Here is a 26,077-nt window from a genome sequence, read left to right on the forward strand (position 1 = left end):
CGGTTTCCTCCCACAGTCCAAAGATGTGCAGGTCAGGTGAATTGGCCATGCTAAATTGCCCGTAGTGTTAGGTAAGAGGTAGATGCGTAGGGGTATGGGTGGGTTGCGCTTCGGCAGGTCGGTGTGGACTTGTTGGGCCGAAGGGCCTGTTTCCACACTAAATAATCTAATAATCTAATCTAATAATAAAAAAAAATGGCTAACACGAGGGGTCACAGTTTTAAGCTGGTTGGAGGAAAGTATAGAGGGGATGTCAGAGGCGGGTTCTTTACACAGAGTTGTGAGAGCATGGAATGTGTTGCCAGCAGCAGTTGTGGAAGCAAGGTCATTGGGGACATTTAAGAGACTGCTGGACATGCATATGGTCACAGAAATTTGAGGGTGCATACATGAGGATCAATGGTCGGCACAACATCGTGGGCTGAAGGGCCTGTTCTGTGCTGTACTGTTCTATGTTCTACAATCCAGATTGTGGGGTGACACTATAATCTTTTGATATAAATTCTGTGTCTTATGATCTTATACTCCACAACCACCTGATGAAGGAGCAGCACTCTGAGAGCTCGTGCTTCCAAATAAAGTACTGTAACATGATGTTGTGTGATTTTTAACTTCATCTGCCTTTGGTCTTGTAAGTGTGGGCAGTAGTGATCATGAGCTTGAAAGATACTTTGTTGAATAAACTTGGAAAGGTGCTGCTATGTACTTTGTAGATGATGCATGCTATAGCCACAATCCAGCAGTCTATTGAAGGCAGTAAATGTTTTAATTTGATGAATATACTGATAAAATGAGTGGGCTGCTTTGTCTTAGATTCTCTTGAGCTTCTTGAATGTTGTTGAAGTTTCACTCATCCAGACAAGTGGAGCGTGTTCCATCACAGTCCTGACTTGTGCCATATTCAAAGTGGTCAGGTCTTCTGAAATCGAGAGCTGAGTTACTCACTGCAAAATTTCCAGCTTCTGACTACGTGTAAACATCAATAAGCATCCCTATATCTGCCCTTACAATGGAAGCTAATTAGTTATTAAAATGTTAGGAAATAACGTTTTAAATTCTGTAAAATGTACCATTTTAACTTTGGTAGATTGTCACTCTTCTGTTCTTTTTGCAGGGGTATATTTTGAATTTCATTTTGTTCTCTAGCACCTTTTTCAGTTTACAATATTTATTGTATAACATGATCAACTCTGCTGATAATAGCAGGTAACATTTGTACAACATAGATCTAGACAATGATAATCTCCAATGAATGAATCCAACATCCCTGAACATTCACCAGCATGGAACATGTTAAGGCTTTCACTTTTCACATTCTAGAGTCATTGACCAGAAGTTTAATTAGATCATCCAAATAAATACTGTACCTGCAAGAGTAGTTAGGGAACTCTAGCTAGTAACACAGTCCTTGACTGTACATCATCGTCATTGGCCTGGAAGAGTGCAGTTCCAGCAAAACACAAGGAGTTCATAGCTATATGAACAAGACAACTGGTATGGTTGCTTGATTGGCACCCAAAACCACCACATTAAATATTCATCACCAGAGCAGAGTGGCTGCAGGGACTCTCCAAGGCTCTTTTGACACCATCTATCATAGCACAAACTGTACACCAAGCAAGGCAATGCAAAGGTGAAATGGGATTGCACTACTTGAAAGTCTCCTTCCAATTTATACACCATTATAACATAGAAATATATCCCCATCTTTCAGCCTTGCTGGGGTAAAATCCTGGGACTCCTCACCCAATGAGAGTATCTTTGTGACATAGGCTTTCTTGAACAGCACCAGTCAATCACCACTACCTATTCAAAGGAAATTCAGAGCAATATTTTCTGGACTTGCAAGAAATGCTCACATCCCATGAATGAATTTTAAAAATGCCTTCGTCATTATTGGTCACAATATTACAATCTGCAGGATTAGTGAATTATTCAGGTTTGTTTTGAATTTCATGTCTCATTTTATATTTCATCACAGAATAGATTTAAGCAAAATTCTTTGTTACTTGACGGCACTAAATTAATTCAATCATTATTTAAGTACCAAACCAATCATTTAATGATTCATATAGTTAAAATTCAAATTTATTCATTTAATCAGGTTCAAATGAGACATTTAATCTAAAGCAGAGTAAAATATAAAGTTGGATACCATTTTCTTTGAAATCTCCTAAAAATGTCAATCATTAGTTACCACAGATGTGCATTAGGTTTGTCATCTGTTAAAACCTAAAATCTAATCAAAAAGAAAGCAAGATCTAAACAAATGCTTACATTATTCTGTATCTAGATTCCCTAGATTTCACTAAATCCAGAGATGAAAGGTTTGTTTTGAGGTGAGACTGAGCAATTTAGGCCTATTAGAAAGTGAGGACTGCAGATGCTGGAGATCAGAGATGAAAATGTGTTGCTGGAAAAGCGCAGCAGGTCAGGCAGCATCCAAGGAGCAGGAGAATCGACGTTTCGGGCATGAGCCCTTCTTCAGGAACCTGAAGTTTCCTGAAGAAGGGCTTATGCCCAAAACGTCAATTTTGCGCTTTTTCAGCAACACATTTTCAATTTAAGCCTATACCAGTTAGTGTTTAGAAGAATCAGAGGCAATCTAATTGATGTGTATATATAAGACGCGTAAGGGAATTGACAAAATAGACATAGAATGGACATTTCCCCTTGTGGAGAAAGTGAGGACTGCAGATACTGGAGATTAGAGTCGAGGGTATGGTGCCAGAAAAGCACAGCAGGTCATTAGAGAAGCAGGAGAATCGCCGTTTCAGGCATAAGCCCTTCATCAGGAATGAGGCTTGTGGCCCGGGAGGGGGAGCGGGACTGGGGGGAAGGTAGCTGAGATTACGATAGGTAGATGAAGGTGGGAGTGAAGGTGATAGGTCGGAGAGGAGGATGAAGTGGATAGATGGGAAAGAAGATGGACAGGTAGGGCACGTCAAGAGGCCGGGGCCAAGTTGGAAGGTTGGATCTGGGATAAGGTCGGGGAGGGGAAATGAGGAAATTTGTGAAATGCACATTGATCCCACATTCCCCTTGTGGTGCAATCTAGAACAAGACGCCATAGTCTTAGGCTAAGGGGTGGCAGAATTATAACAGACATGGGAAGGTACTACTTCCCTCAAAGGATTGTGTATCTGTGGAATTTCTACCACAGAGTGCAGTGGGCACCAGGACACTGAATAAATTTAAGAAGGAGATAGACTGATCTTTAATTAGTAATGGGTTAAAGGGTTGTGAAGAAATGGGAGGAAAAGTGGAGTTGAAGCCAAGATGAGATCAGCCATGATTGTATTAAATGGAGGAGCAGGTTGGAGGGGTTGAATTTCCTACTTCTGTTCCTAGTCCTTCTGTTCATATCATTTGCCAGAATCAGTAAGTAAGTAAAGTTTTCATTTAGTAGTACAAAAAGTATCACAAGAAGAAAGGTCATTCACGTGTATCATTGACCTGGAGAAATTCTTACTTCTATAGATGTCCCTGTTTATTTACTATGCATACAGTGGTAGATACTGTATTCACTTGGAGAAGCTTGGATAAGTGGAAAAGCAGATGCGGAGAGCATGGATGTATGAGTAACTCATGCCTGAATGTGGCAATACAGGCAGCCTGTAAGCTTAGTGCAGTCTTCCCATTATATCTTCATTGTAGCATGCAGCCATTGATTTGCGAGCTGTTATGCAGCTCAATCTTGGTAACAGAACTCAAAAAATGACAGACTAGTGCAAGTTAAAGTTCGCTTGTGCAGTAATAACAGTGTGCACTTCAAAAAGAAGAGGTATATTTGGGCTTGAGGAGGGCTTGACATTAATTGCAGACATGATTTGGACCTGGAGGTAACAAAGTAATGGCACATGACAAACAGTGGATTCTAAAGTTCTCCAACACATCATTTGAGTCTTTATGGTGAAGGTTGATAGAAGAGAGGGAGTCCTATTTTTTTTTAAGATTACTTACAGTGTGGAAACAGGCCCTTCGGCCCAACAAGTCCACACCGACCCTCCGAAGAGCAACCCGCCCAGACCCATTCCCCTACATTTACCTCTTCACCTAACACTCCGGGCAATTCAGCATGGCCAATTCGCCTAACCTGCACACTTTTGGACTGTAGCAGGAAACTGGAGCAAACCCACGCAGACACTGGGAGAATGTGCAAACTCCACACAGACAGCTGTGCAGGTTAGATGAATTGGCCATGCTGAATGAGGCAGGAATTGAACCCAGGTCTCTGGCGCTGTGAGGCAGCAGCACTAACCACTGCCCCACCGTGCTGCCTATGACAGAAGAGGGGTAAACTTTCCAGACAAACTCTGAGAAGGTAGTGGGAGCAGAAAGACATGCAGGTCAATTTCAGCAGTGTCATCCAAAAGATTAGGGTCAAAAGATGTTCATCTCCCTCACAAGTGATTAATGCAGCAAATCCTCTTCAAATGCAGCATTTCACCAATTGCACAACTAGCCTCACACACTACTCAGTGCTTCAAACCCTATCAGTTACCAGTCATTAGTCTCCCAGTAATCACAACCCAAACCTCCTAATCATACTTTCACCTAACCTTCACACACACACACACACACACACACAGAGTTCTCTAAAAGGTCTTGTATTCCAATATCTCACCTCATGTACTTTGCTAACTATCAAATTATGGTAAAACATCATATGAGCGCACTGAAACACATTCACAGACACACTCCCACTCTTGATGCCACTTTGCACTGAAAGCCTTGCATCTAGCGCTGAAAATAAGCGCTTTTAGAAAACAAATGTTGCAACCACTGTGTTTTCTATTGATTTTTCCAAGGTCAAATCAGAGTAGATAAAATGTTGAATATTGCTGAAAATGGATTTGATCAAAGCTTTTCACCTTGTACTTATCAGAACAATTTGCTGAAGTACCAGAAGAAGAAATCAACTTTTATACTGTATGAAAGGAGGGTGCTGAGTCCTCGAGGATAGCGTAATTAATTATGACTGACAGGTAACTGCCAACTAATGTTTAAGTTTTAAACAAGGCAGTTTGACTTCGATTGATCAAGGTATTGCCCTGAGTAATGAATCACAATGACTATTTTGGTGGGTTGTAACAGGCATTTCTTATGAATTGTCCTGAATCATGGAAGACAGAAGGCTTTTACAGAATGTCATTTTTTCCAAAAATATGCACATTTTGTAATATTGAATGATGAAAGATATAGAATGATTACTTTGGAAGTCACGTGCTTGACGTTATAGAAAATGATGACTCATACCCAATAATCAGGCTGACCTTACTTGGAACAAGCAGCCAATGTGGCGAAATGCAACATCATTTTCCCTAATCTTCTCTTCCTTATTTGGTTTAAATTTCCTTTAGCTTACTGATCATGTGGCAAGACTTCATACAGGAATTATCATAATAACTAATTGTCTTGATAATTACTTTTGAAGAAGCATCGTGATATAGAAAAGAACTTTTTTTTATTTCTTTGTGGGATATAGGCATTACTGACTAGGTGAGCACTTACTGCTCATTCTAATTATCCGGGTGGTGAGCTGCGTTTGTAAACCATCACATCCATGGCACTTAGATGAGGTGTGAGACTATCAGCCCCGGCAACGAATGGGCAGGTGGAATCTGGATAGAGGATAGATAACAAACCATCAATCATAATGGAATGATGGTGTTAAATCTCTTATGAAAGCCATCATAAATGATAAGTTCCTGTTGACACAGTGATCAGTGCTGTCAGAAAACTCCAACCAGTATAACTAGCTGGCTGCAGAAGCATAACAGATGCCCATGAAGGAAAGAAATCCAGATGACAGGCATTGGCAATGAGCCCATGTTAGGTTAAAATTCAGTGATAGACTTTGGCAATGGGTTATAGAGTCATAAAGCTATACCGCATGGAATCAGACCCTTCAATCCAACTTGTCTATGCTGACCTGATATCCTAAATTAATCTAGTCCAATTTACCCGTATTCGGCCCATATCCCACTAAACACTTCCTATTCATATACCCATCCAAATGCCTTTTAAATATTATAATAATACCAGTCTTCACCAGTTCCTCTGACAGCTCATTCCATAGACACCACCCTCAGTGTGAAAACATTGCCCCTTAGGTTCCTTTGAAATCTTTCCCATCTCACTGTAAACCTATGTCCTCTAATTTTGGACTCCCACACCCCAGGGAAAAGACCTTGTCTATTCATCCTATCCATGCCCCTCATAATTTTGTAAACCTCTATAAGGTCACCCTTCTGTCTTCGATGCTCCAGGGAAAACAGCCTCAGCCTGTTCAGCCTCTCCCTATAGCTCAAATCCTTCAACCCTGGCAACATTCTTGTAAATCTTTTCTGAACCCTTTCACAACATCCTTCCTAAAGCAGGTAGACCAGAATTCCAAAAGGAGCCTAACCACTGTACTGTACAGCCACAACATGAGCTCCTAACTGCTATATTCAATGCTCTGATAAATAAAAGCAAGCATACCAAATGGCTTCTTCACGAGTTTTTTGGATTCGAGTGGTGCTGGAAAAGCACAGCAGGTCAGGCAGTCTCCCTGCCTTCATTCCTAATGAAGGGCTTTTGCCCGAAACGTCGATTTTCCTGCTCCTTGGATGCTGCCTGACCTGCTGTGCTTTTCCAGCACCACTCTAATCTAAACTCTGGTTTCCAGCATCTGCAGTCCTCACTTTTGCTTTCTTCACTATCCTGTCTGCTTTGGACTCCACTTTCAAGGAGCTATGAACCTGCACTCCAAGGTCTCTTTGTTCAGCAACACTTCCTAGGACCTTGTCATTAAGTGTATAAGTCCTGCCCTGATTTGCCTTTCCAACATGCAGCATGTCACATTTATCTAAATTAAACTCCATCTGCCACTTCTCAGCCTATTGGCCCACCTGATCAAGGTCCCTTTCTACTCTGAGGTAACCTTCTTTGCTGTCTGCTAAACTTCCAATTTTGGTGTTATCTGCAAACTTACTAACCATACCTCCTATGTTCACTTCCAGATCATTTACATAAATGACAGAAAAGAGTGAGCACTGCATCCAAACTGGACTGAATGTGCTGAAAATTCTGTTCTTAGTTGAATTAATTCATATCTGTACTGGTATAGGGAAATGGTATTGCTCAGGGCCTTAGATTGTCGACACCGGTGAACAGCTCTTGCAGTCTGAATAAATTGGTGCATGCTCGCTTCACCTATGCTTCATGAAAGGGCCATTTATTCGGAAAGTACTTAACAAATCTGAGATGTCAAGCTGTTGGTACTGCATTAATGGCTTAAGGATATTTTAGCACAGGAAATGTATTAAGATACAATTTGTGGTGCACACTAGCATGGAACATTAAAAATTAATTCAGCCAATTTTAGATTATAAATATCTTTCTCATTATAAGACTGGTTATCAGAAAAATAATTTATGGGAATGTCCTCCTAGCCCTGAACAACGAGAGAATTTTTGGAAAATTAGATGAAGTTTCAAGATCAAAATGTCTCTCTTTCCAACCAAGTGTTGTGTGTTGAGATGTGATTCTTGCTACTAAGACAGCCCTGTTTACATGGATAATTGCTCATTACCATCCTCATTATGACATAAACTAACCTCGTTACTGAGCAGTGTCCCATTTTACCACCCACTGGATAGACACCAGGTAGTGAGAATTCCTGTCATGAAAGTCTGTGCAGAAACCTGGTTGACTCTAGCTCGCTATTGGCTCCTCTGGACCTCCATCTCGGACACCTGGATCAACATCTTCAGGCACACAACATAGGCAGTGACTACATGACAGACCCCATGTCCACGGATATTGTACATCAGTGCTTCACTTTGGCACACACTGGCACCTTTTGTAGGAATGCTGCTGCAAGTACATTGTGCACAGGGACAGGCAACCAGCTCATGATTGGACCAGGCTATACCTCGGGGCTGCTCACTTACTCAGTGCTCATTCACATTGTGCCCTCTCTATTGTTTAAATCATCCCTGCTTTGTCTTGCCTTTTTGTACTTTGCCCCTGTAGTGGAACTTGAAAGGTACACAGTGCCTTATGTCTTGCCATGCTGCTTAGCATAGACACAAAGCCAGGGAGCTTTCCATGCTTGCCAGCAGTCATCAATTAAGGATGTGGACATGTTGTTGTATGGCACTGTCCTATGTCAATCTCGCATCTACCAGAAGCCTGTGCGGCAAACACATTGCACATGCTTCAATCAAATGGCTATATCTCAGAGTTGAAGAGGCATCGTCCTGAACCAAGCCAAGGGGGACTGCCAGCAATCAGGAGGGTCCTGATTAAGTCAGTGAATGGCAGCAACCGTTCACAGTCTTACTCCGAGTTAGCCCTTCTGCTCGCGGTGGTCAGGGTCAGCAGGTCTGTGCAGGATCTGGGCCACAGGTGAGTTTGCAGGTCCAGGGCAAGAAGTCAGCGAGTTCACTGATCATCAGCCAGGAACTGAATGGAGAACGCTCAAGGGTCCAGTCAGTCATCAGTCAGTGCTATCCATCCAAAGTGGTGGGCTACAGTTAATGCTGGGGATGAACGCAATGAGAGTTATGGGGGGGAGGTGTCAGTGAACATTGTTGTGGTAGAGAATTAGGGAACTTAACCCTGGAAATTGGAGGCAACATCCTGGGATGCAAATGGCCCAAGGATGGTGAAGGGTAATATTTGTTCTATGAGGGGGGAGAATACGGCAGGCAATAACATGTGATACTGTGGGAGTGACAATTACCAATCTCTCATTAACAACTTGCCAAGGAGTGTATGCATGATGATGATGGGCAGAGTCAATCTGTAGATTAGATTAGATTAGATTAGATTACACAGTGTGGAAACAGGCCCTTCGGCTCAACAAGTCCACACCGACCCGCCGAAGCGCAACCCACCCTCCTACATTTACTCCTGCACCTAACACTACGGACAATTTAGCATGGCCAATTCACCTGACTGCACAAGATTAGATTAGATTACACAGTGTGGAAACAGGCCCTTCGGCTCAACAAGTCCACACCGACCCGCCGAAGCGCAACCCACCCCCCTACATTTACTCCTGCACCTAACACTACGGACAATTTAGCATGGCAAATTCACCTGACTGCACATTTTTGGACTGTGGGAGGAAACCGGAGCACCCGGAGGAAACCCACGCAGACACGGGGAGATTGTGCAAACTCCACCACAGTCAGTCGCCTAAGGCGGGAATTGAACCCAGATCTCTGGCGCTGTGAGGTAACAGTACTAACCACTGTGCCACCGTGCCGCCCATGTAGTGACAGGCTCAGGGGGTAATGATGAGATTTGCAGTAATAACTCCAGGTGATTTGTAGAAACATGGGTGTTTGATAGTGATGAGCTGTCCAGAGACAGCCAGATAGAGGTGGTCATGGAGATTCAGGTAGACCCTGAGGACCAGCTTAAGCCTGGGACTCAAGTTGCAGATCGCAAGCTATGTTGATCTCCATGATCCTTCAGTTCTTAATTGTGACCTCTAAATGGAAAATGACCACAGCCACACTCAGAGTGAGTGGATTTTTTCTGTTGTAGCACATGGGCTCCACCTCTCAACTATCAGGTATCCTTCAAGGGGAAATTGCATAAATCATGCCTTTCCAGAGGACATCAAGTCATTCGCAATCATTTCAAACTACATGTGAAATTTATGAAGAGTGCAACTGTGTGGGTGCAAATGCTGGTCAGAGATAGTTTCGCCCATGTCATTGGTCATTGCAGATTCTCTGTGAAACAGAAGTGATCACAGGTGACCTTAAAAGAGGCACCCGTGAACCACAAAGCACAAAAATAATGCGAGCTCTCATAATTAGCACAAGGTTACGGAATTGATTCGAATTTAGTTTGAATTCTACGTACAGTGTAAGATATTCTTATCTGCAGTGATACCTTTTCATGGGTGATGTGAGGCTGGGAGGAGACTAGTTCCACACTCGTGCACCATTTACAGGAAGTTACTGTCTCATTGCACCATGGCTGGTGCCGCATTGATTGGAGAAAGGTCCAATGTCAAAGTTCCATGTAGACCTATTTCATGCCCTTCCTTGTTAAAGTACTCCATGAAGGAGTAGGTGATGGCCTAGCAGTTTTGTAGCTTAGGTTATTACTCCAGACATTCCTGATGAAGGGCTTATGCCCAAAACGTCGCTTCTCTTGATCCTTGGATGCTGTCTGCCCTGCTGTACTTTTCCATCACACATTTGTTACTCTGGAGACCCAACTAACAGTTGGGGACCCAAGTTCAAATACTGCCATGGTAGATGATAAAAATTGAGTTCAATAAAAATCTGGAAATATAAAAAGTCTAATGATGGTTATGAAGCTGTTATTGGCTGTCTGGAAAAACCTATCTGGTTCACTACTGTTCTTTCATTTGATACAAATGACATGTAGCTGGTTTCTATCAAAATTCAGTTCATTGTATTTTCTATTCAGGTGAAGGTATTTTTAAATTGATTGTTGTCGCATCTGTAGTATGCTGTCAAATCACAATAGCTGTGAGATTTTAACCAGGCAGTTGACCAGTTTACAATAAGTTACAGTCTAATGATTAAACACTAATTCATAATGATTTTAGAAAATGGTCCTACAGGTTCTTCTCTAGAAGCCAAAAATGTGTTTTGCTGAAAGGGTCGTATGTCTCAAAAACATAACTTTACAGATGCAGCCTTCCAGAACAGAGCTCCTTCCTTCAAGGGTGAATATTGGGAAATCCTACGCATGCTACCCCTGAATTTCTTGTCTTCTGTTTTATAAAGGCAAAGTTCCATAAGCATGGTAGACACATGGAACATCTTTTGTAATGGAATTTAATTTTAAATTTAAGACCCTTCAGTAGTTTCTAATGTAGAAATATAATGATAAAGATGAAAGGGAACCTGTGATATATCCTCAAGCACTCAGAGTAAATTAAACAGTTAAGAAGACTTTGCTCAACATTCTGTTCTCAAAAACAGTGCAGCACTCCCTTTTAACACTGAAAAGTCTTACCCTTTAACAAAACACATATAAAATGCATGTGCTTAACAATTACTAAGAAATACTAACAATTAATATTTTTCTGTTTTGTTTTTCATTACATTTAACAACCCTACTCCCTCTGGATACAGGAAGCCGATGCGGAAAGAAGAGAATGGGACAAATCGAGCTGAATATGCAATGACCTCCCAAAATGACAAAATGCCAGATGCAAATAGTGCAATCATTTAACATTTTCTTTAAAAAAAAGCCACAAAGATGTTTCAAGACAGACAACTGTCTAGTTCAAAATACACACAATGTGCTTTGTGCAAAGATTGAAAAGGTGTTCTGAAGATAAGGACATAATTTCAAAAAATATAGTGAGCACATCAGTTATTCAGAGCATAGAAACAGACTTCCCTTCAATCACATTGATTGTGAGGTGAAGGATAAGCCTGCCAATCAAGTAAGAGACAGCTCCTTACAAAGGCATAATCGCTGATTGCAGCTTCCACTGAAAACAACAGCTTCAAGATGCCTCATCACCTGGGTGAATATCAACTAGTTCTTGCAAGCAATCTATAAACTCTCTCTAAAGCAATCTACTAGAATAGTTATAACTTGCTGTATTCAGTTGCAAGTGGAGGTGCTCGTGTTGAAGTGTTTACTCACGTGACCTAGTGTTTCCAGAATAAAACAAGTTACAGTGAAAAAGGAGGGAAAATCACTTCTCATAAAGCCACTGAACTAACAAAGAACGTTGGCTTCCACCACAAAAAGTGCATCTGCAGTTTGATAGACTATGCAATTTTTTTTCTTGGAAGACACCTCATCCAAATATACTAATTTTTTCAGAATATACAGCCAGTAAAGGTTTGTGAATCACTTTGTAAACAGGTGTTTTTTAAGCTTCATTGGCACAATCATAGTTTGACTTTATTGGTAAAGCCTTTTTCACACTGGCAGGTTTATCCCAGGTTGTTTTGGCATTATCTCAAATCACAACTGAGTGCTGTTAATAGTCACAAACTTGGTAAAATATTATGTTTCTTTGTTCATGACCAAATCAAACAGTTTATACTTCAAGATGGAGCATTGATTTTCTATATCAAACGTATTATATAATGATTTGTAGAACTTCAAACGCAGTGTTTTCTAATAACCATTGGCAATAGTCATTGGTGATTGAATAGGTTCAACAAATTCAGTCAGGGCAGATTGTTCATCCCTTCACACTTCTTTAAACTCTTTCATTATTACATTGATGCTTTTCACTTCTAGATTTTTGTTTGTGTGAATATTCCTAATATCCTTTCCATTGAATTTTAAAGACTACTTCCAATTTTCAAAGAAAACTTTCTCCCACTTTTCAATCTAAGTGTATGCTTAGCAAGCAAACTGATTTGGAATTGTATCATTCTTTGGCAGTTGAAAGAAATTTGAAATGTTTTTGTGTGTTGCCTTTTACATGTATGCTTCTAAGACTGAAATGAGATGCCTTCAAATGCAAAAATGTAGTCCAGTGTAAAAAAGGCTCTAGTTTACTCAAGTTATGACTAAGATATATTTATGGCTTTTTAGTGTTTTTTTTAATACTGAAACCACACCCCACTCTCCTTTAATGGGAAAACAATAATGTGTTGTGATAACTGCTTTTAGTATTCACTAATGGGTTAAACAATCTAGATCTTAACTGGAAAGTTCCTGAGTTATTCCTTTTAGTTTATGATTAACACACAGAGAACATGGCTATTTGTGACATATTCAAATCGACTGCATGCAACTGTAAGAATGTATATAGACTGAATGTCAAAATGATTAGCATGGCCCAGGTTCAGGATTATTTTTGATTGCATTTCTCTAAATTATCCTCCAATCTTTTAGAAGTATGAAGGTTTATGTTATTCATACAGATCTGTTCTTGTAAATTCCTTAGCAGTGAATCAACTTGTGCAAGTTATCTACAAGCGTTCCTTCTTTCAACAATTGGTAGCCAGCCTGTGTACTTTTCTTCAGCTGGTTATAAAGGAGTTGGAAATTGGTTTAGGTATTTTATCACCCTTGTTTGAAGTCCACACAGGGCAGACAATTTAAACAGTGTCAGTATTCATCCTAGAATCTACATCGTTTTGATATGCAAGTTGGACATAACTTAACCACAATTCAAATTTTGCTACATCCAAATTCATTGATCCTCCATGTCAAGAAATGTGGACTGCAGAATGGGCGATAACACTGTCTCCCTAATTTGTGGTGACTCAGCACTGGAAGCATGGGATGTTGAATTTATTCTGCTTTTTTTCAGCTTTGAAAGGGATCCTTCAACTAGGTTTCTCAATATAAAACAAATTGTGCTTTCACTCATTTTGGAAAGGCTTTGTGAATCAGTGAAGGAACAGTTAAACATAACCATAATCAGAGAAACAGGAAATGTTTTTGGCAGCTGACTGTGACATGTGCAGAACACTGCCAAATATATAAAATGATACTATTTAGAAATCTGAAGTATTTCTGTTATTGGTGTACATTTTTCTGGTATAATAATATCCTATTAAACATCAGTCCACAATCTGCTGTCACAATAATGGTGAGACTAATGAATGTCCATTATTCAGAGTCCTAGAGTCAAGGAGACGTACAGCATAGAAACAGATCCTTCAGTCCAACTCGTCTATGCCAACCAGATGTCCTAAATTAATCTAGTCCCATTTGCCAGCAATTGGCCCATATTGCTCTAAATCCTTCCTATTCATATACACATCCAGATGCCATTTAAATGTTGTAACTGTACCAGCCTCCACCTCCTCCTCTGGCAGCTCATTCCATAATGCATCACCCTCTGTACGAAAATGTTGTCCTTTAGGTCCATTTCAAATCTTGTCCCCCTCGTTTTAAACCTAAGCTTTCTAGCTTTGGATTCCACTAATCTGGGAAAAAGACCTCACCAATTCACTCTATACATGCCTCTCATGATTTTATAAATCTCTCTAAGGTCACCCCTCAGAATCTGACACTCCATGGAGAATAGCGCCAGCCTCTCCCTATACCGCAAACATTCCAACCCCAGCAACATCCTTGTAAATCTTTTCTGAACCCTCTCAAGTTTCACAATATGTTCCTATAGCAGAGCAACCAGAATTGAATACAATATTCCAAAAGTAGCCGAACCAATGTCCTGACATCCCAACTCCTATAATCAATGCCCTGACCAATAAAGACAAGAATACCAAATGCTTTCTTCACTACCCAGCTACCTGTGATTCCACCTTCGAGGAAGTATGAACCTACACTCCAAAGTCTCTGTTTGGCAGCATTCCCCAGGACCTTGCCATTAAGTGTACAAGTCCTGCACTGATTTGCCTTTACAAAATGCAACACTTCACATTCATCTAAATTAATTTCTGTGCAAATACTACAACTTCAGACAAGGACAAATACATAATTAAATTCAAATATCCAAAAGCTGATGCTTGGATTGTGCCATTTCACCTTTAGTTTTGTGCAAGTGTCATGTTGCTTATCTAGCTCAATATGAAAATTCATTGATTATTGTGAAGTTGCCATATTTGTCCAGTGAAAACAAAGTCACCATAGCAAGTTACATTTTTTAAATTTCCAAAGACGAAGACCTGGAAGAATGATGTTCCATATTTGCAAAAGGTACTTTCCAGTATGAGAGTAATTGCTTGACAATATTTAGCACATACTGCATCATTAAAAGGAGCAAATGGAAGAAACTTAACTTTCCAGATAGCACAGAGCTTGAATATTGCCAAAAAGAAGAGACAGTTGAAGCTTTTCATCTTAACTGGTGCACAAACCAAATTTCAAAGTCAGTCATAATATGGACGGCGTGGGAAACAAGCATGGTGTTGATTTGTTGCCAAGTCAGCTTTGAATGGTCAAAGCATTGCTGTGAGAATGCACAAGGGAGCTAGTTTGCCCCCAGCCTTCTGCTTAATTCAAAAGGGCATAGTATTTGAGCAAATTAATTTTGCCTGCTTCAGACAGGATATACAATAATATGAGTAGTTTCTAGCAAAAATAGCTGAGCTATCTTTTGAATTCATAGCACATACAGGATTATTCTGCAAGTGCTAGTCAATTACAGAGTTACATCTACTATTAGACATTATGTAAGCCCCAAAGAGCATCACACTCCTTTCAGCTGTTTGCAGTAGGCAGAGTAATGATTGTACTTAACAATAATATTTGATGTCCAGTCAGGCACATTTTGGCATAAGCCTCTCCTGCTGCCCATTAGATCTGAGCAGCAGAGGTTGAAGCACTTAAGTGAGCAACCAAAGCCTACTTTAAGTGTATTATTTGGGCCATGGGTAAGCAGTCCAAGCAGTGCTTTCCCTACAGCTTGTAAAATCACAGCGAGGCCAGATGGTTGGGCAGCGATCATGATGGGAGTGGCACAATACCTAATTTCTATGGGTCTACCCAGTTGTTTTTCTGCCCACAGACATCCAGTAAAAGGTAAATCATGATTCAGGTCTCTGAACTTCCATCAGAAATTTTGTTTTACCTTTTACATAGATGCTATTTGATCAGCTGAGTATTCTGAATGTTCAGCGTTTATTTAAGATTGATCACAGCATCCTCACCATTTTGCTTTTTGCATGAAAGTTAAATCTTACCCATTTTAATTACAGTGCCATTTTAATGATGCACTAAATGCTAGTTTTTGCCAAGCAATGCCTTTTAATATGACCATTAACTATTGGAAATGGGAAGCTTCATTCCTCTAGATTTTAAAATGGGAGATTCCAAAGTGCAAAAATTAAAGAAAAACGTTTGACTTGTTCTTTCTCTCTGTCTTTCATTGCCTCTCTCTCATCTTGTGACTGATTTGACATCGAATCCACCCACACTAATTCATATTTTATGTTCAATCTTTGTATCGCTAATTTCACATTCCTTTAATTTGACTGGCTAAGAAGGCCTACTCACCTAACTCTCAGATGTCCAGGTTTCCCTCACTGCAACATTATTAGTTTATTTTCAACAACATGCCATGCAAAAAGATCTACAAGGGCAAGTTAATGAACAGTGGACATTGGTTGCTCTGCCTTAACAAATTATGGTGATTTATTTTGGTTTATAGCAACTCAAATTGCTGTATATGTGATGGATGATGTGTTTAGAACATTAGGAAATAGGAGCAGAGTAGGCTATCCCCACTGTTCTACAACATCACAGATCATCATAGATATTGACTAACAAAGGAGTCAAAGCTTATCGGCGCAGGGCAAGAATGTGAATTTGAGGCCCCAAACAGATGAGTCATTATCTTATGAAACAGTGGAACAGGCTTGAGTGATTAAATGGCCCAGTAGTAGTCCCTAATTTATAGTTCATTTTGTCTACCTGATCTTGAAATATAATCACTTCTAGTTTTACAATTGTTTCCATGGTACAGAATTTTTTACGATAGGTAGAAACAATAGCAATGCTCATTCCTAAATGTGTCACTGATATGTCCCAGTTGTATACTTAGCTAAAGTGTATACTTGAGAGTACATGAGGTAGTTCATGAAAGTGCTTCAGTATACTTCAGGGGTGATTGCACACAGGCTTTTCTCTTTGATTCTTCCCATCAATTTCTAAATTAGATTTTCTTCCAATGAACAATGTCAAGGGAATGGATACCTTTCTAATTATGTTGAGAGGGACACAATAGGGTGATTTATTACATACTTTTCTCACAGACAACCTAAAGTGCACCTCAATATCCATATTGGTAAATATCTACATACAACTGAGCTGTCCACCCACTCAGTTTTGTGACATAAAAGGATACAGTGCAGAAGTTGTAACAAAGCATTTATTTTTAAAATGGCTAGATTAACACAGTTGTTAATGTAGTGTCAGGCTTGGATTTATAATTAACATTTGGGTTTTACCGATCTGCAAATAGACAAATTTAAATTCTATTCTGCATTTATAGGGTAAAATACTGCAAAAAATTCTCTCCCCCATTTTCTTTCATACTGGAATTTCTTTCACAAAGATGGTATCTGGATAAACTGTTCTGAGACTTCACCTAGTGCTGCAGTTGACCAGAGGAGATTGATGAGGGTGATTGGGTGTGTTTGACCCTCCAATTTCTTTCCTCATTGCAGACTGTTGACCTTTAATAGCAGAGTTGAGACTTTTAGCTGACCAAGCAAGAAATAGGTAAAACCAATGACTCATACTATGGTTTGCTATTCTTAGATTAGATTAGATTAGATTAGATTATTTACAGTGTGGAAACAGGCCCTTCGATGTGGTGCATTTCCAGAGTTCTCCAAATTGCTAACCGATTCCTGTAGCATTACTGGCCCATTAAGAAAATAGCTTCCAGAGAATACGATGTAGACAGTTTAAGGCTCACTAGAACATTGCATTGAATCTTAACTAGTGTGAGTTGCATATGTTGGGGATCTGAGTGTCTGCTGGCAAACCCAGAAGTTTGCATTTCCCATTGACTATGACTTTTGACTCCACAGCTTGCTTTGAGGCAGCTTCAAGCTAGTAACAGAATTGGCTGCCAGTCACCATGACAAGCACGCTGGAAGATGCTGTAGTCACAGAAATATTTACTGCTACTAGTGGGGAGGGACTGACTGTGGTGATTCCTTGATTTGTTCTGTGGGAAAGTTGTCTGATTTGGGGAATTGGGACAAAGCTCTTCGCTTCTGCTCAAAATTGTCTTCATCTCCCTTTAGCAGTCCTACATATCAGGTTAAATCAGAGGCTGCCTGCCTCATTACAGTTTTGAATTGGTGAACCCATCTCCCACCACTGAATTAATTGACTGGCCTGTCCACTTCTTTTAGACCTCAAGGTGGGTGTGTTGGAGTTAGCTTTGAGGTTTTTAAACATGTTAACCTTTCATCTGATCTACACTTGACTGTTTCAAGGGTTTGAGTTTCATTCCATTGAGTTGTAAACATTAGTCAAAATTCTGATAACCTCCATTTCTCCGGACCTAGTTTTAGATACTTACCATGATACTTAAAGGTTGCCATTGCAACAAAACTGTAAATTGACATCTGTATAAAAAGAGAGAGACTTGTATCTTTGCCATAAGAAAGATAACATGGGTAGAGTACAGAAAGGAAAATCTGCCAGGGAGGGTCATAAGCCTTTTACAGGACTCACTGGATGATTCTTTCTTTCCCAATGTGCAATCCACTCTGCTATGTTCTCCTTTCCATGCTCTATTCAAGTGATGTTTATGTGGTAAGGATCAAAAATTCCCATGTCTTTAGAAAAAGAGAGCCTGCATTTATACATCTTTCACATTCACAGGAATCCCAAAACACTTCACATCCAATAACTGATTAACATAGAAACTAGGAGCAGGAGTTGACCTTTTGCCCTTCATCTCTGCACTACCATTCAATCTTCTATCTGAATGCCACATTCCTGCTTTCTCCACATCCCACTTGATGCTTTTAAAAACTAAAATTTCTCCTTATCTCTTTTTTAAAATATATTCAGTGATTTGGTTTTCTGTGATAGAAAATTCCACAAGTTCACTATTCTTTGATTAAATAGTCCTACATGGTCTACCCCAGGTTCTAGATACCCCAATCAGGGAAAACATTCTCCCTGCATGTAGTCTGTCTAACTCTGTTAGAAATTTATATGTTTCAATCAGCTTCACTCACTTCCTTTTAAACTCTAGTGAGTACAGGCTGATGCAAACCAAACTCTCCTTATAGGACAGTCCTGCCATCCACGGTCAGCCTAATGAACCTTTGATGCACTTCTTCTATGATAAGTATGTTCTCTTTTAAGTAGGGAGATCAAAATTGCACGGAATAATCCAGATTAATTTTTAAAATCATAAACATTGTAAACTAGACAGTTCGTGTTGTTGTTCATTCACACCTTTAACACAGACAAATCTCTTAGGATTTGCATCCCAGAAAATCACTTTATATTTGTTGCATAGCAGAAAGAGCTTCTGTTTTATTCAACACACAGTGATACTCTACTTGCAACTTTTGCTTTTGTTTTGTAGCTAATTGACATGATTCACCTCCTGTCTATACAATTAGCTGAACAGCATATCCACACAAAATTATATTGAAATACTGGTAACTCTGGAGAGGCTGAGAAATGATCCAAATGAATGAACGTCATTTTTGCAATGCAGGTACTTTCATAAGGATGTCCAGCTTAATTTTCTCATTATTTTCTCTTTCAAATTTATCCTGTTGTGGTAGGTGTCATGGTATTTCAGTCACTGATTGTCTTTGATTGCCAGCAACAAATCATAATGAAAGCTTGAAATTTGTTTTAAATGTTTAAAGAAATTAAATAAGCATTCTAAAATAATCTTGCAGTTTAATATGATTTTACTGAAATTATATCTCCTTTAGGATCTGCATCACATCCCCCACCCCAACCCACCTTCGGTTCAGTTCTCCACACCCATTTCAACATTTGGATCATTGGAATTCTTTTGCTTTCATACCTGCATTTCAAAGCATTTTACTAACCATGAACTTCTGTAAAAGAACAATTGCAGGAACAAAGTAGACCCAGAATCTGAAATGGGAAGTGATCTGTCAAGTATATAATGAGATTACTACAGGCACATTGCTTTTGAAGTCAAATTACAATTCTGAGAAAAGTAGATTAAAGTGGAGATTGTCATTGAATTCCTATAACGTAAAAAGGGAAAGCTTTTCATCAGAATAATTTACCCATGAAGATGCTAGAAGCAAATAAAAATGGCATAATGGACCAAGAAGGATGGCAGCAACATTTTCTTTGTAATGTCATTTTAAATAATATTTATTTCATTTGTCAGGTCTTAAAACAGCCAGCACTAGTGCATTTGATTTACCGGATCCAGCTGTTCTTCTTGGCAATAAATATTTATTCTTAGCTATTACATACATAAGCACTCCTGTTTGCAAGAATGGATTCGTCCAACAAAATGTGGTTACATTAGCTCTATGTCATATAAACTTAAAATATACCGAACATCTGTGCATTTGAAATTATAACCTAAAATGTATTGCAGACACAAACAATAGTGAGAATTAATGCATGAATGTAGATATATAAGATTCAGAAACTTGCCTTCGGAGCATTTACTATATGTGCAGAAGAAATACCTTTACAGAAAATGGACCTTGATGGAAAAGTAAAATTAAATTAGAAACTGAATTTACTGTTGTCATCTTTTCAGAACAAGCCTTTAATGTACATTTTCGTAACTATAGGTTGTTGCAAAATATGCTTTTTTGATGCTGACCCAATATGCTAAACATGTATTGTACATCAGTCTATTTATAATGCACCTACTGATAGTTTTATTTTCAATAAAATGTAAAATTAAAACTGTAAAATTGCCTTTTTTAAACATGTGTAAGATCACAGGCAAGTTTTTTTTAAATTCCTGGACTATCACCCTATTTTATCATATAACAAACACATTTTGAGCCACTTATAAAATGTGCCACTATGAAGTAAGTTCTTGTTGACACGTCCTGAAAGCTTGCAAAATAACTATGATAAATTAAAGGAATGTTTTAGTCAAGATCTTACAATTTGCTTGCAATTTGCTCATGTTTCAACTGCTGCTGCAGGATAGAGTTCAACACTTGCTATCCCAGAGTTCTTTGCAGTAAAGCAAGGAACAGACTGCCTGACTCAAGAAAAATAATTACACAGAGAAGACTGAGAAATGTAAGTGCAGGAGCAAATGTGTTGCAAAACATTTGTACAACATTTGTATAATATATCTGGATGCTTATGTTAATAATAACTGCAAATTTTCAGCTCTCAACATTATGGATCCTCTCACCTCCAGAAGTAAGTAACAATGTGATTAGTGTGATAACATAAACATTAGATAATTGCCTCTTGCACTGACATACTAAAAAACTGAATGCATTAACCTGTTAACATTTAATTATAACCAAGTCCAGAGGGATGAGTAAATACTTTACTTCCCATTCTCATTGTTGGTACAAAAAAGTGCTTTTCAATATGTACTTAAAATGTCACAATACTATGAAGAACATACCAGTAAAACAGAATTTGGAAGATAGTTTACTCATAAAAATCCTCCAGTGGAAGGTATAAACTTAACAAAAAGGTAAAAATGGAATTCTGTGAAATACACACTCACTCGAAGATGCAATTAAACAATAGGGAAGGTAGAGTTAAAAAAACAATTTCAGTTCTTCAATTAAGAAATTATACATTGGTGATTCATCTGGAAGGAATTGTGCAACAGATATCTATATTTTTAAAAGATTTCAGTTTGCAGTCGGTTTTTCTGACAAGGCTAACTCTTTTAGCAGAGATTCTATTTAAAAATACCTTATATGGCATTCAAAGAAGCATTAAAGCAACTGAACCGATTCAGATCCAGATCAGCATTTGCACCGTGCTATTTTAAACCAGTTAAAGCTGCAAATTGTATTTTGTTTTCAAAATATGCAGCTAAAAAGGGGACAGTGGCATATTTTGAATGTGGGCATTGGTGATTACTTCACGGCTGCTTGAGGTGGTGCATGCAGTGAGCAAACTGTGCATTGCCTGCTAATTAAAATGAATGCAGAGTTTAGCCAAGTGCTAAACACACTGCTGAGTGGCTGCTTGCAAAACAAAAGGCCAAGCCATTTGTATGGTTGGTGCTGGCTTGCACCTCTTGAGGCTAAAGCAGATGGTGGAGCTTTTTTCCAAACTTATCCCTGAGAAGATAGAATGTGCAGCAATGGAATGTGTCAAACTATTCTGTTCTCTGATGCATCACTGAAGGCCTTTAATACTTCAGAGTTTTTGGTGTTTAGAATGTTTGGTTATACATTCACAGAGTGTGGGCTTTGCTCGGGCCTGCATTTATTGCATAGCCCTACTTGCCCTTCAGAAGATGGTGATGAGCTGTTTCCGGAACCACTGCAGAGCTTTTAGTGTAGGTATACCCACAATGCTGTTTGGGATGTAGTTCCAGGATTTTGACCCAGCCACACTGAAGGAGTGGTGCTATGTTTCTGCAGTGATTGGATCCAGGTGGACTTCATTGACTATGTGGTTCTTGATTGGCCCAGGTTAACAACCCCAATCAGGAAAACCTTGGCTGACCAAATAAGCAGGAGACTAGAATCTCCACAGTTGAGGACTGATTCTGAGTTGGTTGACCATATGTAAATAAAGAGTGACTTAGTGATGGAACACTGGCCTCTGTGCAGTTACTTAACTTTCCAAATCACAATAGTGATGGCCTTGCAGTGGAGCTTGTAGGCAGTAGTGTTCTAGATGGTAGTGTATGTGCATTTAGAAGGTGCTGTCTGAGGAGCCATCATGAATTTCTGCAATGTAAATTGTGATGGTACATGCTGCTGCTACTGAATGTTAGTGGTAGATGGGGTGAATGTGGGTTTAGTGCCAATCAAGTGGGTATGTCCCAAATGTTGCCAAGCTTCTTGAGTTTGGTTAGAGCTGTGTTCATCAAGGTAACTAAGGACTATTCCATCACACTACTGATGTGTGTTTCTACGCCGTGAACAAGCTTTGGAGAGTTCAGAGGGGAGTTAATAACTGCAGGATTCCTATTTTCTGACCTGTTGTTTTTGCAATAGTATTAATCTGGTTAGTTGAGTTCAGTTGCTGGTCAATGGTAACGTTCAAGATGCTGTTAATGGAGGATTCAGCAACAGTAATTCCACTGAATTTAGGGTGATGATTATCTTCTATTGCATTAACGCTTGTGTGGTGTGAATGTTACTTGCCATTTGTTGTCCCAGATCTGGATATTGTCAATGTTTTGCTGCATTTGGACATGGACTGTTTCAGTATCTGAGGGGTTGCAAGTGGTGCTGACCATTGTGCAATCATCAATTAACATCCCCACCTCTGACTTTGTGATAAAGGGAAGGTCATTGATGACGTAGCTGAAATTTATTTGACCTAGGACACTATCCTAAGCAACTTTAGATGGTTCTTATGGCTCGGTTGGGGTGGCCCTACCACCCTAAAATATCCACCTTAAGGAATTCCTGAAGAAATGTCATAGAACTGAGATGTCTGATCTCCAACAACCATAACTATCTTCCTTTGTGCCAGGTATGATTTCAACCTTGACAAACTATACAGCGCGCGCAGAACAACCTGCAAACTGTTTTCTCATTTTCCTTGGGTTCCTTGATGTCAAACTAGGTCAAATAGGCCCTTGGTGTCAAGGGCAGTCACTCTTGTTTCTTGAATTCAGTTCTTTTGTCTCTGTTTGAATAACGGATGAACTGAGTGGCCCCAGCATAACACTGGCTGAGCATCAGTGAGTGTGTTATTGCTGAGCAGATGTTGCTTGATAAGTATTGATAACTCCTTCCATCACTTTACTGATGATCAAGGGTGAACTAATGGGGTGGAAATCGGCCAGGTTGGATTTATTCTGCTTTTTGAGCACAAGAAATACTGAGGGAATATTCTACACTGGCAGGTAGTTGTTAGTGTTGTAGCTGTACTTACAAGGAATCGGGTAAACCCTGGCAACCTAACTGAAAGACCTGGGGCTGGAATGATCTCTCCTGGGATGTCCTCAATCAATCAGTGTCTGAAACAGGAAGTTTTAGCTAGAATATTTTAATGGCAATGCAATTACAAGAAGTGAAATAAAGATAGGGGAAGAAAGCTGGGATTAAAAAGGAAACAGAAGTGAAGGAGAAATTAAAGATTTTTTCATATCTCCAACGATAAGTAAAATCAAGAGAATGAAATTCCAGACTTGCAAAAAGTACATTTCAGTCCCAGAGAGATTGTTTGTTACTAAATAAAACTTATCAGGATTAAAACCTTAACCTTTCAGGGACAAAAGATCAGCACGAGGCCATTTTGTTCTTGGAGCCTATTCCAGCAATTAGTGAGATCATGCTTGACTAGTAACTTAAATCCATTTAGTTTTATCATGTTTAATAAATTCACTAATAATATTCACATGTAACCTCAAAAGTTTGATTATTTCAGGATAAGATATAGTTTTGGTGCAGTTTCTGAAAATAAAACAGGGTGTATTGGGCAGCAGTTTCCTGACGACTGTTATGTGTAGCTGTCTATGAAGGGACAGAAATGCTGAAAACTGCGAAATAAAACTGAAAGAACTGCCGATGCTTTAAATCAGAAACAAAAACAGAAGTTGCTGGAAAAACTCAGCAGGTTTGGCAGCAACTGTGAAGAGAAATCAGAATTAGTGTTTTGGGTCCAGTGACCCTCCCTCAGAGACCTGAAGTTTTAAAGCTGATTTCTGTTCACAGATGCTGCCAGTCCTCCTGAGTTTTTTCAGCAACTTCTGTTTTTGTTGCTGAAAATTGCTGTCTACATTACAATTTAATGATAGTTATTGCTTGATTGAGTTTTTTGAGGAAGTAACAAAGAGGATTGATGAGGGCAGAGCAGTAGATGTGATCTATATGGACTTCAGTAAGGCGTTCAACAAGGTTCCCCATGAGAGACTGATTAGCAAGGTTAGATCTCATGGAATACACGGAGAACTAGCTATTTGGATAGAGAACTGGCTCAAAGGTAGAAGACAGAGGGTGATGGTGGAGGGTTGTTTTTCAGACTGGAGGCCTGTGACCAGTGGAGTGCCACAAGGATCAGAGTTGGGTCCTCTACTTTTTGACATTTTTATAAATGATTTGGATACGAACATAAGAGGTACAGTTTGTAAGTTTGCAGATGATACCAAAGTTAGAGGTGTAGTGGACAGCGAAGAGGGTTACCTCAGATTACAATAGGATCTTGACCAGATGGGCCAATGGGCTGAGAAGTGGCAGATGGCGTTTAATTCAGATAAATGCGAGGTGCTGCATTTTGGGAAAGCAAATCTTAGCAGGACCTGTACACTTAATAGTAAGGTCCTAGGGAGTGTTGCTGAACAAAGAGATCTTTGAGTGCAGGTTCATAGCTCCTTGAAAGTGGAGTCCTGCAGGTAGATAGGATAGTGAAGAAGGCGTTTGGTATGCTTTCCTTTATTGGTCAGAGTATTGAGTACAGGAGTTGGGAGGTCATGTTGCGGCTGTACAAGATATTGGTTAGGCCACTGTTGGAATATTGCATGCAATTCTGGTCTCCTCCTTATCGGAAGGATGTTGTGAAACTTGAAAGGGTTCAGAAAAGATTTACAAGGATGTTGCCAGGGTTGGAGGATTTGAGCTATAGGGAGAGTCTGAACAGGCTGGAGCTGTTTTCCCTGGAGCATCGGAGGCTGAGGAGTGACCTTGTATACGTTTACAAAATTATGAGGGGCATGGATAGCGTAAATAGGCAAAGTCTTTTCCCTGGTTTGGAGGAGTCCAGAACTAGAGGGCATAAGTTTAGAGTGAGAGGGGAAAGATATAAAAGAGACCTAAGGAGCAACTTTTTCACAGAGGGTGGTATGTGTATGGAATGAGCTGCCAGAGGAAGTGATGGAGGCTGGTACAATTGCAACATTTAAGAGGCATTTGGATGGGTATATGAATAGGAAGAGTTTGGAAGGATATGGGCCGAGGGCTGGCAGGTGGGACTAGATTGGGTTGGGATATCTGGTCGGCATGGACGGGTTGGACCGAAGGGTCTGTTTCCATGATCTGTATCTCTGACTCTTTGCAATACTATAATGGAAGCTATGTTCCAAAGACATAGAATTTCTATAATGTGGAAGCAGGCCGTCAAGTCTATACTGACCTTCTGAAGAGCATCCCACCTAGACATAAGTACCCCCTCCACACCTTACCCTATCCCTATAACCTTACATTTCCCATTGCTCATCCATCTAGCCAACATTTTGGGCAACGTAATGTGGCCAAACCACTCAACCTGCACATCTTTTGACTGTGGGAGGAAACCCACACGGAAACAAGGAGAACACACAAACTCCACACAATCACCCAAGGCTGGAATCAAACCCAGATCCCTGGTGCAGTGTGGCATCAGTGATAATCCCCTAGTCACTATGCCACCTTCTCTGGGACATTGGCAAACACAGGAGATGGTAGTTTCTTGTGACATGTGATCATCAGGCACAGTTTTCAGCAGAGGTTTGAGATGTTACCCAAAGACAACTTTTTCTTCCTGGCAGTTTAAATTGCATGTATTATTCATT

At 39.7% G+C, this 26,077-nt stretch overlaps 1 protein-coding gene across 4 annotated transcripts in view; it reads left to right on the forward strand.

Moving 5' to 3' along the window:
- The window catches only part of prima1 (proline rich membrane anchor 1), a 255,369-nt gene that overhangs the window by 73,215 nt on the left and 156,077 nt on the right, over nucleotides 1–26,077 (forward strand). The window contains exon 4 of one of the 4 annotated variants that reach the window (XM_043697188.1): nucleotides 11,121–13,679. The exons of the other annotated variants lie outside the window; for them this stretch is intronic. Coding sequence (XP_043553123.1) covers nucleotides 11,121–11,220 — 100 coding nt within the window. The 3' untranslated portion in view covers nucleotides 11,221–13,679. Of the gene's footprint in view, nucleotides 1–11,120; nucleotides 13,680–26,077 lie in introns of those variants that run through there. 4 annotated transcript variants of the gene reach the window in all.

This window comes from Chiloscyllium plagiosum, chromosome 10 (assembly GCF_004010195.1).
Source record: "Chiloscyllium plagiosum isolate BGI_BamShark_2017 chromosome 10, ASM401019v2, whole genome shotgun sequence".
NCBI classification, from domain to species: domain Eukaryota; kingdom Metazoa; phylum Chordata; class Chondrichthyes; order Orectolobiformes; family Hemiscylliidae; genus Chiloscyllium; species Chiloscyllium plagiosum.